At 40.8% G+C, this 15,489-nt stretch overlaps 1 protein-coding gene across 1 annotated transcript in view; it reads left to right on the top strand.

Moving 5' to 3' along the window:
• The window catches only part of LOC306857960 (BAH and coiled-coil domain-containing protein 1-like), a gene marked incomplete at its 5' end in the record, with an annotated part of 96,988 nt that extends 82,648 nt beyond the window's left edge, over window positions 1-14,340 (top strand). The window contains 14 exons of the mRNA XM_079398266.1: window positions 961-1,198; window positions 1,306-1,497; window positions 3,062-3,226; window positions 3,340-3,575; window positions 3,666-3,743; window positions 4,565-4,709; window positions 4,830-4,947; window positions 6,020-6,095; window positions 8,614-8,722; window positions 8,921-9,037; window positions 9,166-9,315; window positions 10,179-11,389; window positions 11,488-11,724; window positions 11,813-14,340. Coding sequence (XP_079254392.1) covers window positions 961-1,198; window positions 1,306-1,497; window positions 3,062-3,226; window positions 3,340-3,575; window positions 3,666-3,743; window positions 4,565-4,709; window positions 4,830-4,947; window positions 6,020-6,095; window positions 8,614-8,722; window positions 8,921-9,037; window positions 9,166-9,315; window positions 10,179-11,389; window positions 11,488-11,724; window positions 11,813-12,022 — 3,282 coding nt within the window. The 3' untranslated portion in view covers window positions 12,023-14,340. The remainder of the gene's footprint in view (window positions 1-960; window positions 1,199-1,305; window positions 1,498-3,061; window positions 3,227-3,339; window positions 3,576-3,665; window positions 3,744-4,564; window positions 4,710-4,829; window positions 4,948-6,019; window positions 6,096-8,613; window positions 8,723-8,920; window positions 9,038-9,165; window positions 9,316-10,178; window positions 11,390-11,487; window positions 11,725-11,812) is intronic.
• Between the last annotated feature and the right edge of the window lie 1,149 nt (window positions 14,341-15,489).

Raw genomic sequence — 15,489 nt, 5'->3', positions numbered from 1 at the left:
TTTTCTGTCTGTTGGTTTGTTGGATTTCTGTCACGTGGTTAAATACATGTAAAAATAGAAAGACTTATCTATTTTAGCATTCAGCTAAATGTACGAAGAGAACAGTCACAACTGTGTGCAAATATCACATTTAAATAATTGTTATCAGGTAGATTTTGAATGTATATTAAATAGTTAAGTTAATTCTTACTGTTTTTTTAAATGTCATCTTAAACTTTGCTATTATCATGAATCTCAACACTGCTTTCTGTCAGTTGGTCAGTTATTTCTTCTCTCACATGGTTAAAAATGTATAAAGACCCATCACAATGTAGCATTCAAATAAATGCAAGAAAGAGACAAATCACAATTTAGCATTACACAAATATTTCCACATCGTGACATAGACACGTGGGGTGTATTTGAATGAGCTGTTTTAGGGGGGCGTGGACGAGTCTTAACTTTTATAAAGAATATCTCTTTGGGTTTGAGACTTTAGTCTTTGCAACTTTAGGGATCTCATCTACGCACAAACAGCTTGTATCACTCCAAAGAGAAAGGAAAACTTGAAATCGCATCATATGACCCCTTTAAGTCCATTCTTCCTGTTTTTTGAAATACCACCTTAAACTTTGCTGTTGTCATGATGCTTAACACTGTTTCCCTCTATTGGTTAGTTGTTTTCTGACTTGCATGGTTAAATACAGGTAAAACATTAAAAACCCATTCAAATAAACATAAGAAATGAGACCAATCACAATTCAGTTTGTCAAAATCACAGTTATGTCACCGTTGTTGTAAGATTTTGAATGCTGATTTTGGACTATGAATTTTAGTGAAGGAGACAAACATTCGGTTATGACAAAATTAATTAAAATATTTAGAGAAGGATTGGTTGAGAAACATCAACATTTGTACTGTCTTGTAATAATGCAACTGAATTTTGCCTTTAGTTTAATTCTCTTTCTCTCTTTGTTTCAGATGAAGGCTCACTGTAGGCCAAGAGGCAGGCCGAGACTGCTCAGCACTAAGTTTAAACAGAAAGCTTGCTCACAGCTGAAGCAGAAAGCCAAAGCCAATCGTGGATCGAGACTGGTGAACCTGTTGTGTCACAGAGAAACCAATACACCAAGCGCCATTACTGAACATCTGTCCCGAGAGCACAGTGGAAAAGAAGAACACACACATAGTAATAAAACTGGAGAGCACAGTGACACAGGTAAACATAATACATGCTAGATGTATAGGACAGGTATTTTAATTGCATTGATATGTAGATAACTTTAGATTATTTTAGATTAATGTACAATTAATCTGTCCCAACAGGCAGTGGAGCAGCAGTCCACCAGAGATCAGATGGGAAGGGGACTATGATAAGAAGAGGTGCGAGGTCAAAGGCCATCCTGAGCTCCTCACTAATGCCAACCCGAACTCAGCAGCTGCTATGCAATACAGCTGTGACCAATAGCAAACTAGAAGCTACCGAGAAGGACATCTCTCCCACTGACAGCGACACAGGTAAGTTATGGGCTGAGAGAGATGCATCCCACCATGACGATCAGCGGATCCTCTCATTTCCCTGCTCGACTGTCATGCCATTAAAAAAAATTAACGACACCTCCTCAGGCATGCATTGGGCAAAACCCAAGCCGTAATGCTAGCCTGCGTCATGCTGTGTTTAGAATGCCACACCTACAGGGAAAAAAGAGATGCACTCCCTCCACTGCCCCAGTTCCGCTACGTTTTAGTCCACACTGCCTGCAAACACACTTCAGTAAGTGAACAAAGTGGAGATGAAATCATGGCGGTAATGAACGCTAATGTGAGCTACGCCTGCGGTCGAGCTAGGCGGTGTTGTCGCTGCTCTGTTAATTGCCCTGAAAGTTATCCTTTTCACATTTCACGAGCTTACGAGAGTGTTGACGAGCGCCTTGTAAGTGACAAGTGTGTCAGCACTGGGTTGACACCCGACACTGCTGCCACCGTGCCATCTCCGCTCTATGTGAGACACATAGCCCACAGACGGCATCTGCCAATACGTATCTGTGACACCCAAGTATGCGAGCATGACTTTTTGTGCGTACATTACAGGTCAAAAGATTTGGAATCACAAACGTGATTCAAAAAGGTGATTGAAAGAAATTCAAATTTAAGTGATCAAAAATACAGTACAAAATACAAAATGATTCAAAAACAATGCCACAGAAAGCATGAGATGTAACTTTATCTGAATATCTTAATAAAATGACAGCTAGAATGCATAAGGTGTCAATAACTGTTTCTATTAAGTTGTAGGCATTGGGAAACAGTGTGATTTTAAGATTATTTATATAATATCAGAGTATTAACATTTTGTATAAGCTTTTTTTAAATAATCTTTTCAGGTTTTTATATATTTTTGTCTTTTCAGTAGCTTTATTTTTAGTTCAATTTTAGTTTTAAGCAATTTTAGCACTTCAACTTATTTATTTATTTCAATACTTACATTAGTTGCCAAGTTTCAGTTTTAGTTTTTTTTTATATATATATATTTTATTTCAGCTTCATCTCAATTACCAACATTTTTTAAAAGTTTTAGTTTTCAGTGCAGAAAGTGTATTAGTTTCAGAAAATGTTAATTATATTTTCATCTTAGTGTTTTCATTCAGCGATTTATGTGTATTATTCCAAAATTATTTAGAATGTTTAAAGAACAGAATTCATTTCAAATAGAAATATAATCATTTGCCATTTTTGCTGATACTTGGTGAATTTCTTTCAAAAACATAGTTTTATAGTGACTCCAAACCTGTGAATAATCATGTATATGTGGCTGTAAACAGGAATCAGACACTTGTGGGAAGCAAAGGTCTGGTGGTCAAACCTGTCAGTGACTAGACTTCTCTGACCGCCACAGTTCCTGTGAACGTTGACAGTCACAGCCACATTTGGCACCCATTTCATGAACTTTGCTAAATATCGAACAAATCATACAGTGAGAGAAAGCGTCAGGCTGCATTCACCATGACCGATTCAGATGCCCGCTGTGAACTGTAGTCCAGTCAAGATGTCAATGCATTCAATCGATCTATCATTTTCACAGAGGAGGAAGATGACGGCATCTATGACAGCGAAGAAGGGGCAGAGGGCATCAAGAATCTATCATCTAAAGAGCAACTGTCTGGAGTCGGCCATCCTTCAAAGTGCTCCATCGTGAGGCTTGAGGCCAATCACAAAGCCAAGAACAAAACGGAAAGACAAGGATTCGGTAAATGTTACATCCTTATTTAATTAGACAGCAGAGATGAACAGATATCACCTTAGTTTGCAAACACTCATTTTTCACTCTCACACTTAATGCTCTTTTTGTGTTCCCTTCAGGGTCTATGAATGTGTCCATCGCTAAAGAAGAGGTGAAGAGAAGGAAGGCCCCCTGTAGGCCGGCCCTGGTCAGTGCTGACCATAACCACTCAGAACTGAAGGAGGAGAGGAGATTGACTGGCCCCAAGTGGAGAGAGGGGTCAAGGGAGAACACCTTTGACCACACTAGGGTTCTCAATACCTCACCTACTCCACGAGAAAAGACCACCAGGAAGAGCGCTGTGCTTCTTGGAAAGGTATATCTATGATTTATAGCAATACTATAGCTACAAACAAGGCTCTATGGAGGTCTAACTGTGCTAACGTGTTCCCTCTGGTTGTTTCAGAGGAAAAGCTGTTGGTTAGAAGCACTGTCGTCTCAGTATGATGACATCACTTGGAGCAGACGAATCAGAAACAAGCAGGTATGGAATGGTTCCCACTTTTATTAAAAGTCTTACTGGTTAGGCTAAGCTAGTTAAAACACCTAGTAGGCATCCAAAACACAAGGTTTACTGGTGAACAGCAATGCAAGGTACTTTTGAGCTTATTTATTAGAGTTCTAATGAAAGTTGTTGAGATCTAGCGAGGCTGCTGCGCCACATAGCGAATTACCCCCTAGTGGCCTAGATCTATCTGCCTTGCCCTCTTGGCGCCCATAAAAAGTAATGCAATCTCGCGTGGTTTGTCCTGTCAGGGGCTCTCGTAAATCTGCTCACAATAAAGATAAGATGGGATCTGCCTGCTAATTCACAGGCTGAATCATGCATTGTCTAAATAAAACAGTCAATAGTTTTGAAAGGATTTACACCATAGGCATCAAGGCTGTCATCATTGTGAGGTCATCAGCGAGGCATGCGAGGGGACTTTGCCTGCCTAATCAGCGGGCGGGAAAAATTCCTGCTTTGCTCAAAGAGAGCGATAGAGAACTAAGACACGCATCATTCTTCACCTGGGCCTCACCCTAGAGACACACTTGTAAAATGAAAACCGAACAGCATCACCCCAAGTGACGAAACCTCCATCACATTAATATATGACAGTTTTTTGAGCAATGTTAAGTACCGAGTGCTCAAGAATGGACCTGTTAAGGTGCGAGAGGTTATGATATATTTGGATGGGAGTTTGAATGAATGTTGGAGCCCTGAATCACTCTCTCCGGGGCCATTACGAGTGTGTGTATGTGTGTGTGTGTGTGTGTGTGCATGAGAGAGGGACTCACATGTAATTTCGTGACTGTTAGCAGGCTAAGGGGCGAGCAGTCAGTCGTTTGCTGGAGAGCTTTGCTGCCGATGAGGGATTCTGGATGGATGACGACAGCAGCTTCTCAGAGGGAGAGGAAGAAGAAAAGGAGGAGGAGGAACCAGAGCCAATGGGCAGTGCACTACCAGGTAAGATATATACAAACAAACATGCATAATGCTGTTACATTTGCATGCATGTTGAGACAGGATATGCATGTGGTAAAAGGAGGATGCCCTCTTACTTTAATCTGCCTTTGTCACAACCAGCCCTGCCCAACTGCATTCTCACCAAAGAAATCCTGAGGGACGGACTGAAAGTGTTAATCTCAAAAGAGGACGAGTTACTGTATGCTGCCTATGTACATACACTGGACATACCTGATATGTAAGACAACCACTCTGTATTTTCCATAAGATGGATGAATGAATAAATAGATATATAGATATAAGGATGGAGATATAAATACATAGATGGATTGAACACTGGATGGATGGAATGATGAAGAGATCTATAGATAGATAGATAGATAGACCGCTGGATAGACAGATGGATGGATGTATAGATATATGGACGGATGGATGATGGAGGGATGGAATGATAGATGGATGGAGCTTAAATACATAGATGGATTAGATAACGTTAGATGGATAGAATGATCAAGGGACAGACAGACAGCTGGATAGATAGATAGACAAACAAAAAAAACATTAGTTTAATCTTTGTAATCTCCTCAGATGACAATGTAAATACCTGACAAACGTTGTTGTTGTTGTGATCATAAACTGTATGGATGTGATTACACGCAATACGGAGCTTTTTCCTCACAATTGTAACGTGCTGCTTTTGCAAGGCTCCGTGAAAACGTTTCAGCTTTTATTTTCCTTTTTCGCCCTGAAGAAGATATCACAGGTTCATGTTCGTCGAAATGATCCGTCCTTGATCACTTTTAGTCAGCTTTGACGAAACTCCTTTCAGCTAGCACGTCTTTTCAAAGTGACAGTAGCCTTGTCACCTGACCTGAATACAGCGTGCTGATTTGCTAAAATGGACTTATCGGTTTGCTGGCTTCTGCAGTAAAACGTGAATTCACGATGCCTTGAAACTGGACAAAACCGTCTTTTTTGACAAAACGTGTTTAGGGTTCAGATCGCGCTATATGTGGAGAATAATGCATGGCAATCAGCTCAATTTTTTTTAAAGTGGCGTTTATCGGTTTTTGCAAATTAACTCTTCATATATACATGGATGGAAAGATGGAGAATTAAATAGATGGATTGAACGATGGATGGATAGAATGATGAAGGGATAGATAGATAGATAGATAGATAGATGGATGGATGGATGGATGGATGGATGGATGGATGGATGGATGGATGGATGGATGGATGGATGGATGGTTGATTACATTCAGAATTTCAAATAATGAAAAAATCTTTCTTTATTTCTGTCTCTTCAGCTATAGTGTTGTTGTTGAAGGAGAGCGCAGAAACAGGCAGAGGATCTACACTCTGGAGCAGCTGCTTCAGGAAGCGGTGAGACCCTTTAAAAAGCTTCTTCAGGGGACTCGTTCCCCTAAAGACCTCCTCCATCTTCCCATACAGGCCTAGGGTCGAACCAGCCCTTCAGGCCACCCTCACAGGCTCTCACAGACCCCTTGTTCTCCCCCAAGAGCCCCATCAGCTCAAGGCTGAATCCAGCCCAGCTCAGTGACTTTCTCTGCTAAAACAGTTAAGAACATAGCATCTGAGGTTGTGTGAGCATGTGTGCACTGATAGGCATATATACTTAGCCATGAAGCATGTAAACTGTCATGATCAATGTGTGAAGGACTCTCAGGCATTCTTTCACATTTGCGTCTTTTATTGCTTATTTTTTTATCTCATTGAGCATCAAATTCATCTGTAAAGGAACATTTCAGCATCTGGTTGTGATAGAGAAAAGTAGACAACCCAAGGAACTCGCTAATATAGCCTTTTTTTAGGCGGTACCCTTCGTTAGCTGCTTCTAATGCGGTCCAGCAGTCCATTAGATTCCTGCATATACAGTTTCACGTTGTGATTGTATATAACTGTTCCTTATTAGTTCTGCGTGGCCCCCCAGGAGGACGTACAGAGGAGCATGTTTTATCCCTTTTTTATTTACTGGGGGTTACACTTACACGCATAGTTTATCTAAGCCGACGGGGAAAAAGGGAGCTGATTACACACCGTAAACCAACAGCTCTTTGTTGGCATGCATTAATTTGAATATATTACATGCGTTACTTCTCTCATTCATCTCTCTCAGTATCATAGGCTGAAAAAAAGAGTCTCGCTGCCTAGGGACCGCCTATTGCAAGCTTTACCCACCCGTCCCCAGTTTCCCTCAAAGACGTATTAATGAGCATACTCTGTGCAACTCTCAAATTCAGTACAGTACACAAAACTTCTGAAGATATCTCTTCTTGATACAATCCACAAGCTGCAACACAAAAAGCTCTTGATTGTTTACAAAATGCAAAACAAAGAGAGGAGGTTGTCATTTGTGTCAGTGTTGGATGCGATTGTGCATAGTTGTGGGAGAGATAAAGCTGGGAGAACAGAAAGAATGAGAAGGCTAGCAGAGTAAAAGATTTGACATTGAACGCTACACTCTACTCCAACAAATTAGACTTGCCCATAAGCCTGCAGCATTGTTCCTATGAGTATGTTTATGTATCAGCATTACTGGATCTAGAGTGGAATTACAAAGCAAGCACAGCTCTGGTTTACATAAACTTGAACGTGAAACCAAAATTCACCGTATTTTTTTCGGTAATTCAAATTCATTTTGTCTGGTCAATTTTGGTGTGTAAATCCCACTTTTCATAGTCCATCCCAATCCATTACCAATGGCTAAAATCTTTTAATGCTGTATGCATTAAAACTATTTTAATTCTGTATGCATATCTTTCTTCTGCAAAACACAGAAGAATATTTTGAAGAATGTTGGTAATCAAATATTTTTGGTTTTGTTATGACCCTGTCTAGGGTAAGGCCACAACATAAACTGAAATCGACAATCAAAGATCCTTTATACATTTATTTACAGAACCACAAGTGAAAGCTCAACTTCAGGGGTGAACAAAGGCCAAAACAACAAACAAACACCAAGCTAGCTCCTAACAAAAAAGACTAAATTCCCTAACAAAAGAAAAACTAAATAAATATACAATATGTTACCCTAGACAGGGTCGTAACAATTGAGGGGCTCGTCCCTTCTGTATTACTCACCATTTTCTCTGGATCCTGTCATTTCTACACATGTGAATTACTTATATAATGACTGTATTCAAACAGGTTGCCTAAGCATTCCCCCATTTGCCATTAGGTCATATAAACACAGTCCTGCCCCAAACGCATGTGATTGGTTGAAGCAATGTTTGGGCAAGGGGAATCAGGCTACAAAAAACTTTAAAGGAAACACTGCTAGCCATTAGCCCCCCCCCCCCCCCCCCCCTCCCACCCCAGTGCAGTGATACCCACTTTTTCCTGTGCTGCTTTCAAGACATCTTATCAGTCGTTTGCTTCCAACACCACTACCTGCATATCCAGGGCAAAAAGTTCCCAGCTCGCCGTTTGTTCTGTCTGTCAGAAAGGCCATATCTACAGCAGACCCATTTGAACTGGGCCTGAAAGAGCCCTCAGTGCATGTGTTCTGTGTAGTGGGAGGGGAGCTGGCAGCCTCACAATAAAGTCATCGATTTAGGCCTTTTTCACCTTTCTGTTCTTTTATTCCATTATTTCAAAGCAGACACCCCATTCAGTGCTGCTGATTTTCTCTTTTTATTCTAGTTCAGTATTAGAAAATGTCAATGGGAACAAAATCAAACAACAGCGTCTCTTGAGAAAGGTATACCCATGGTTGTAATTGCCTTAAGGGGAGGGCCTCAAAGATATCTATGCTTTTGCAAAGTGGACGTGTCTCATGTTCTTCATGTGTGCCTTTTAACTAAATTAACTTTTTATGCTTGATAAGCTGCCTGTCTGCAAAATATGTAGGTTAATTTTTAAAGTCATCCATGTGTTTCAGGTTTTAGATGTGCAGCCTGAGACGGTGGAAATTCTGACGGCTGGAACAAGAGTGTGCGCTTACTGGAGTGAACGTTCCCGCTGTCTGTATCCTGGATATGTCCGTAAAGGTGAGATCATTCTCACATGTGCAAACACTCACACTCCGTCTACACTCAAAAGCAACCTAGATACCCATCACCTATAATGTTGCCTTTTTTCATTATTTCTTGATATATAAGGATTATAATCCATATCTAAATAAAAAAAATTGCATTACTAATCATTTATGTTTGTGGTTCAGAGCTGTATGTTTGTGTCTTCCACAGGAAGTCCAGGTGAGGAACAGAAGGAGGGCTGCATCATGGTAGAGTTTGACGATGGAGACCGGGGATGGATTTCTCTTTCGAATATTCGCCTGCTTCCGCCAGGCTACCAAATCCACTGTACGTGTCTGCAGATAAACACATTTCATCTCCAGTATAAACAAAGTGTCTCGTGTTTAGCAATGCTCGACATTGTGCCAAGTTTCCATGCTTGTCATTAAGCCTATGGCATTGTTGATGGTTTGCAGGTGCAGAGCCATCACCAGCCCACCTGGTCTCACCTAGCTGCCGCAGAAGGAAGACCTCCACTCAAGAGAAGATGACTCAACAGGCTGATGTGTCCTCAGAGTGTTCCATTAACTCAGAGCCCAGGAAGAATGTTGTGAAAGCCAAGCCAGGTGCGTGATGACAGCTGCAGTATCCACATTCTTATGGTTTCCCAAATTCCACATTGGTTGGATTAAAAATATTTTGGGTTATACAATTTAATCTGATGCTTTTTGCATTCTAAGATTAAAATCTCTCATAATTCACATATATCCCTAAAGTGTTACGTTGAACCTACAATGCAAGAGATTAAACATCAAAGGCACATTAAGAAACATATATCAAACAAGATTCCACAACGGGTTTTTGTGATTTAGTGTTTTACACACTGATCACAAGGACTGTCAGGGAAACTTGCTGGGTAGATGTTTCTCAACCTGTTTGTCCCTAAGGCTAATGCTTCACTACTTTCTTTGGTTCTTGTTCCTGGAACTGGCACTCCCAAAAAATGATTTATTTAATGTTTGTCAAGAGCCCTAAAAGTCTTATCAGATGTAAGGTTGGATAATCTGTGTAAATGCGAGAGAAAAAAAACATTTTCGCTCATTACTTTAACTCACCCTGTGCAATTAACACATCAGCATTGATGAGATCAGTGTTTGGTTGACTAATGGAATGAGACATATTTGACTGAACAAATGGATGAGGGAAACTGGCCTCAAGGTTGAACGCCACTTAAGTATAGAGTCTAACTTAAAGCCCTGAACTACCAGTCCAGCAGCTCTAACTCATCAGATGTTATCTGCAAAGATATAACAACATGGAGTCATCAGATGTTCCGCTGTCAGGCATATCTGTTTGTATCTGTTTTCTCTAAGGGACTAAAGGTAGTATGGTAGTAACAGAGCTTAGAAAATCCAAATAAGTGAGCATTGATGGAACGGTTGTTTTCCTACATCCCCATAGCAATACCTTTGTTTGTCTCCCTCAACAGGAAGACCCAAATCCGTCAATGCATCATCAAAGAGCTGTGCATCTGAGAATGTGACTGAAACTGCTTCCCCTCTTCTTGGCTGGCCGGTTGATGCCATGTCTAGGAGGAAACCCTCCATGGATTTGTTCCAGTTTAATGGGTTAACAAAGAGAGCTCTAAGGGGAAAGGAGTCAGACATGTTCCCCTTACTTAGCTCCACCGTGACCACTCCAGCCAAAGGCATCTTCAGCACTTCCTTTGAGGTGGACTCCTTCAGCAGCATTGCGAATGGTTGTACTTCCTTTGGAAATCAGCAGTTGGCAAGAGGTCTGCCTCTTTGTCACAAAGGCATCCCTGGCTTACGGGGTAGAAAGTCAGGAGACAGGAAGGAATTTCTGGTCAAACTGGACCATGAAGGGGTAACGTCCCCGAAAACTAAGAACGGAAAAGCATTGTTGCTTCTTGGAAACCGAGAGGTACAAAGAGGTGGACGGATGGAAAAGGGCTTTGGAGCCAAAGGAATAGGAGAACTGACCTCAACAATGGGCTACTCCCAGTCCGTTCTTCTAGTCAAAGATGCCAAAAGGAACAGTTGCCATCTTCTCAAAAGTTCCTCAGACATGCGTAAGCACCCTCAGGGTCTCGGGCTTACTGAATATGCAGATTATGGGCCAAACTGCCACAGCGACTGCCTAAGCTCCTATTCAGATATGGATGAAGATGAAGACGAGGAAGAAGATGCTAGAAGGGCGGCAATGCGCACCTCTGGGCGCTTTCTATCTCGTCTTTCTGTTTCGTCATCATCCTCAGGGTCCTCCAGCGTATCTAGTTCAGGCTCATTGTCCAGCTCTAGCATTTGTTCATCTGACAATGACTCGTCCTATAGTTCGGATGAAGAAGAGGCATCACGCCTTCTGCTTCAGGGTTGCCTTTCTTCTCATCATACATTGCTCCAACAGCAGCAGCATCCTGAACCTCCCTCCGCCCCACCACGGCACACTTTCGGAGCCAAAACTATGACTATCTCTAATTCAAAGACCGCAGTCAATAGTAGTACAGGAAAACCTCAGAGGAGAAAGGAGATTGCCAACAACTCTTCCTCTGTAGTTCAGTCCAAATCTTCCAAAGACTTCTCTAAAAAACAGAAGATACCATCTTCAGAGGGTCCACCCAACTCATCCTCATTCATGCCAGGACGGCAGCTGTGGAGGTGGTCTGGGAACCCCACTCAGGTAATTTCCTGTCCTGATTTTTCTGTTTTAATGCCAGTCCAAAATGGACGGTTGCAGTTTCTGAAAGAGTCCCTTAAACTTCACTTTCTTGTCATCAGAGACGGGGTTTGAAAGGAAAAGCTCGGAAGCTCTTCTACAAGGCCATTGTTAGGGGGAAAGACACCGTCCAAGTTGGCGACTGTGCAGTTTTCCTCTCGGCTGGTCGGCCCCATCTCCCCTTCATTGGTCGCATTGAGAGTCTTTGGGAATCCTGGTCCAGCAACATGGTGGTCAAAGTAAAGTGGTTCTACCACCCTGAGGAGACCAAGCTTGGAAAAAGGCACCGGGATGGGAAGGTACAGTAGTAACCAGAGGTCTTGTTTGGTTTTGATTGATTTTAGGTAGATATTGCATACCTAACCTATTTTTCTTCTCTCTTCACAGCATGCCTTGTACCAAAGTTCCCATGAGGATGAAAATGACGTCCAAACCATCTCCCATAAGTGCCAGGTGGTAAGCCGAGCTGAATATGAGCGTCTGAGCCGTATCAGAAAACCAAACAGCAACAGTCAAGATCTTTACTACCTGGCTGGAACCTACGACCCCACCAGTGGCCAACTAGTGACAGCTGAGGGAGAGTCGATCATCTGCTAACGTTAAAAAATGGCTGAAAGCACTACTGAAATCGTGAGATACAAGAAATGGCTGATAATCAGGCCAGTCTTACAAAACTAGCATGATGTGGAAAGTGAGTGTAACCCACAACCATGGGTTTCTGTAGCCACTTTCATCTCTACTCTTGGAGTATCAGTATATTATTGAATGGATCGTGGGGAGGACAACTCGTGGTGATCGCTCTGAGAAGGTTCCACAGACATGGAATGATTTTTTTATATTTTAGTGAAAAAGGCACTGGACTCATTCAGAGTAGGATATTTAGACTGACGACAATGAATCGGAGCTGAAAAACACTGACTGTGTTTTTGGATTTGGGGAAATTTCTTTGAGAAAGATCTTCACTGGTCAAGCACGTCAAACTGATGTCCCCAGGACTTTTTGATATCCCAGCAGGACCAAATACACTGTTACTTTGAGCTGTGGTATGATCTGTTTGTTTGTATGTTTGTGTGAGAGGAGATGTGAATGAGAGGGTCATTTTTTGCCGTATGCAAATATGTGAACAACCATGTTTGTATGTAGAGATCAGCCACAAAAAAGACAAACAAAAGAAACAGGAATGGGTGTTAACCTGGAGATTAGAGGCCTAACTGGTGTTTTAAATTGAATGATGCTCTCATATGTGTACAGTCTAATGACCTCTTTTGACAATACCAGGGATTTTTTTATTGTTCTTTTCTCGTTCATTTTGGCGCTAATGTCAATATATTAATAAGTCGGTTTATGAGCAAACAAAAAACAAACAGACAAAAAACAAAAGGAATGATTTTTCCAGTCAAGCCATACACTTCTGTACCTCTTGCGTATCTTCTCATTCAGGTGTATAGTTGTACAATTGATTTATTTGATGTGTGTAAATATATAAATATATATTAAAAACTACAAACTGTAAATATAATATAAATGAAGAGAGAACTCTAATCCTCTTTATTGCTCTTGATTGTGTTATTTTTTTTAAATGAAATAACTGTTCTGATTGGGAGGTTTGTTTTGGGGACAGGCATGATTTGGGAGACCTTAGTTACTGAATACCCTCTTCACTGTTGTATAGGAGGGAAGGGAGGGTTGGGAGACGTTCTGCTCACGGAGCAAACGCTAGAACCGACACAATGCAGTCCAGTCAGAGGAAACAGGCTGTCTGTGTTCACTCTTTCATCTTTTCTTTTGGAGTTTGATTTTGGCTTTGAAAGAATGGTTTGTTTCTATTGCATTTCATCATCTTTGTGTGATCTAATTGGTAACAATTTGCGCAAAAAGCTAACACTCCGTAGTTAAAAGTGCCAGGTCCGTATAGCACATGTGGAGGTGGTTTTACCGTCCGGAAATTAATTTTAAATACTGACTGAAGGAATCTGGCCTCCAAAATGTCAAACCAAAGTATGTCCTTGGAATTACTATACTTCCAGCTGCAATAAATATGTAGACTGAATCATAAACAAGGGGCACTTGCAATGTTTTTGCCTGATGTACTTTAGATGACTGACAACTACGTTTGCAGATAACTTTTTAAATGCGTTTGTGTTTGAAAACAGCTGAAATATTGTTCTCACAATATTTCAGCAATGTTGTAGCAAAGTGTGGGCCAAGGATTTTATGTCTGCAAGGAGTGGGTATGGAAATGTAAAGCGTGAACAGACGCATCCAGCACTTGAAGCCTCCTGCTGTCCTGTGTCACGTGATCATGAAGGACAATCATAACCTGTAAGTGAGGGCAGTTTAAAACAGATCTAATCTAAAATATTGCCTCTTGTCACTTTTTCTTCCTGCTTTGCCAAAAATTGTTCCTTTTTTTTTTTCTTTTTCTTTTCCATTGTCAACGTTGTACTCTTATTTGTTCAATATGCAAGCCTGTACAGATTGTTCCGTGTTGGAATTGTGAAAAAGGACAGATATGCCTTTCAATCCTAAAGGATGACTTACTTTTTTAAAGACATTGTTGCTGTTACACTGCAGAAGCTAAAGCTTTAAGAAATCTGATGTGAAAATAAATGTAATGTCACTTTCTGGGTCTATAAAAAAAAAGAAAAATGGTATTTTTATAAACAAACACTGGATTCAACGCTTGATATGGTAGCATTGGCACCACCAGCGTGCCAGGAAGTTGGCCAAGCCTCAAAGGAAATAGAATCATTGTGTAGCCTGAATTTGAGACCCACTTGGAACTGATTTTTACGGTGGATGTTCTTTTTGACCTTGTGGGGAATATAACTCTAAGATATTTCCACTGTTAAAATATGTTATTTATCTTAATTTTATTGCATTCGTGTTGCATTTAATTAAAAAAATTCTAAATTACCATGCCTCATTGTATTTTATTCAAGCTTGTTTGATACATGTATATTGAAACCTTTGATTTACTTGAATGTATATGCATATTATATTAATGTCTTTGCACCTTAATCTGATTAACTGTCTGCAAACACCAAATAATGTTAAAAATATTTTGAGTATCAACTGATCTGTTGTTGTTCAGTTTGAGCTCAGCAGTTTTGCAGCAAAGAGCAGACAGCTGGCTAACTAAGGTCATGAACACATGCCGGTCATTTTCCTCCAGTACCCTTTTGAGAATGGAGAGATAAAGAGAGAGAGATGTACAGCGGCGAAACAGAGGACATGGAAAAATATAGAGATATACTGTAAAGTCTGCAAACAATAACGTGGCCTAATGGTTAGAGAGTCGGCCTTGTAATCCAAAGGTTGCGGGTTCGAGTCTCGGGCCGGCAGGAATTGTAGGTGGAGGGAGTGAATGTACAGCGCTCTCTCCACCCTCAATACCACGACTGAGGTGCCCTTGAGCAAGGCACCGAACCCCCAACTGCTCCCCGGGCGCCGCAGCATAAATGGCTGCCCACTGCTCCGGGTGTGTGTTCACGGTGTGTGTGTTCACTGCTGTGTGTGTGCACTTTGGATGGGTTAAATGCAGAGCACGAATTCCGAGTATGGGTCACCATACTTGGCAGTATGTCACTTCACTTCACTTCACTAATAAAAAACCTGAATGCTAAAACAGATTAAACCTGGGTGAATGTCAGGAACATGTCACTTTAAAATCAACAGAAAGAAATTAAATATTTTGTATAAAGGAAATGAATCATGCGTAATTAAAAATGATTTACATTGTAACATTTTCATGAAAATTACACAACAATCATGATAATTGCACGTAATTCTATTTCTTGAAAAAATTCTCTTTTGATTTTGTTGAGAAAAATGACTACAGAATGAATACAGCATTTGTGTCGATTCACTCACCTACACTAGACATAAAGGCACTTTGTAGCACCTTAGGAACAGCAAAATCATGTTTTACTTGGCTTTATGGTTTTCTGGAGATTAAAAAAGGTCTTGATGTTGCGTTAGGCTATAGGGTCTTCAGTTCATTGTTTTGGTTCCGGACAAATTAAGCCTTTCTGGTTTCTTTGAAGCACCATAGAAGGCTTTCA

Source organism: Barbus barbus (assembly GCF_936440315.1).
Source record: "Barbus barbus genome assembly, chromosome: 38".
Lineage (NCBI taxonomy): Eukaryota > Metazoa > Chordata > Actinopteri > Cypriniformes > Cyprinidae > Barbus > Barbus barbus.
This window is presented reverse-complemented; position numbering and strand designations above follow the sequence as displayed.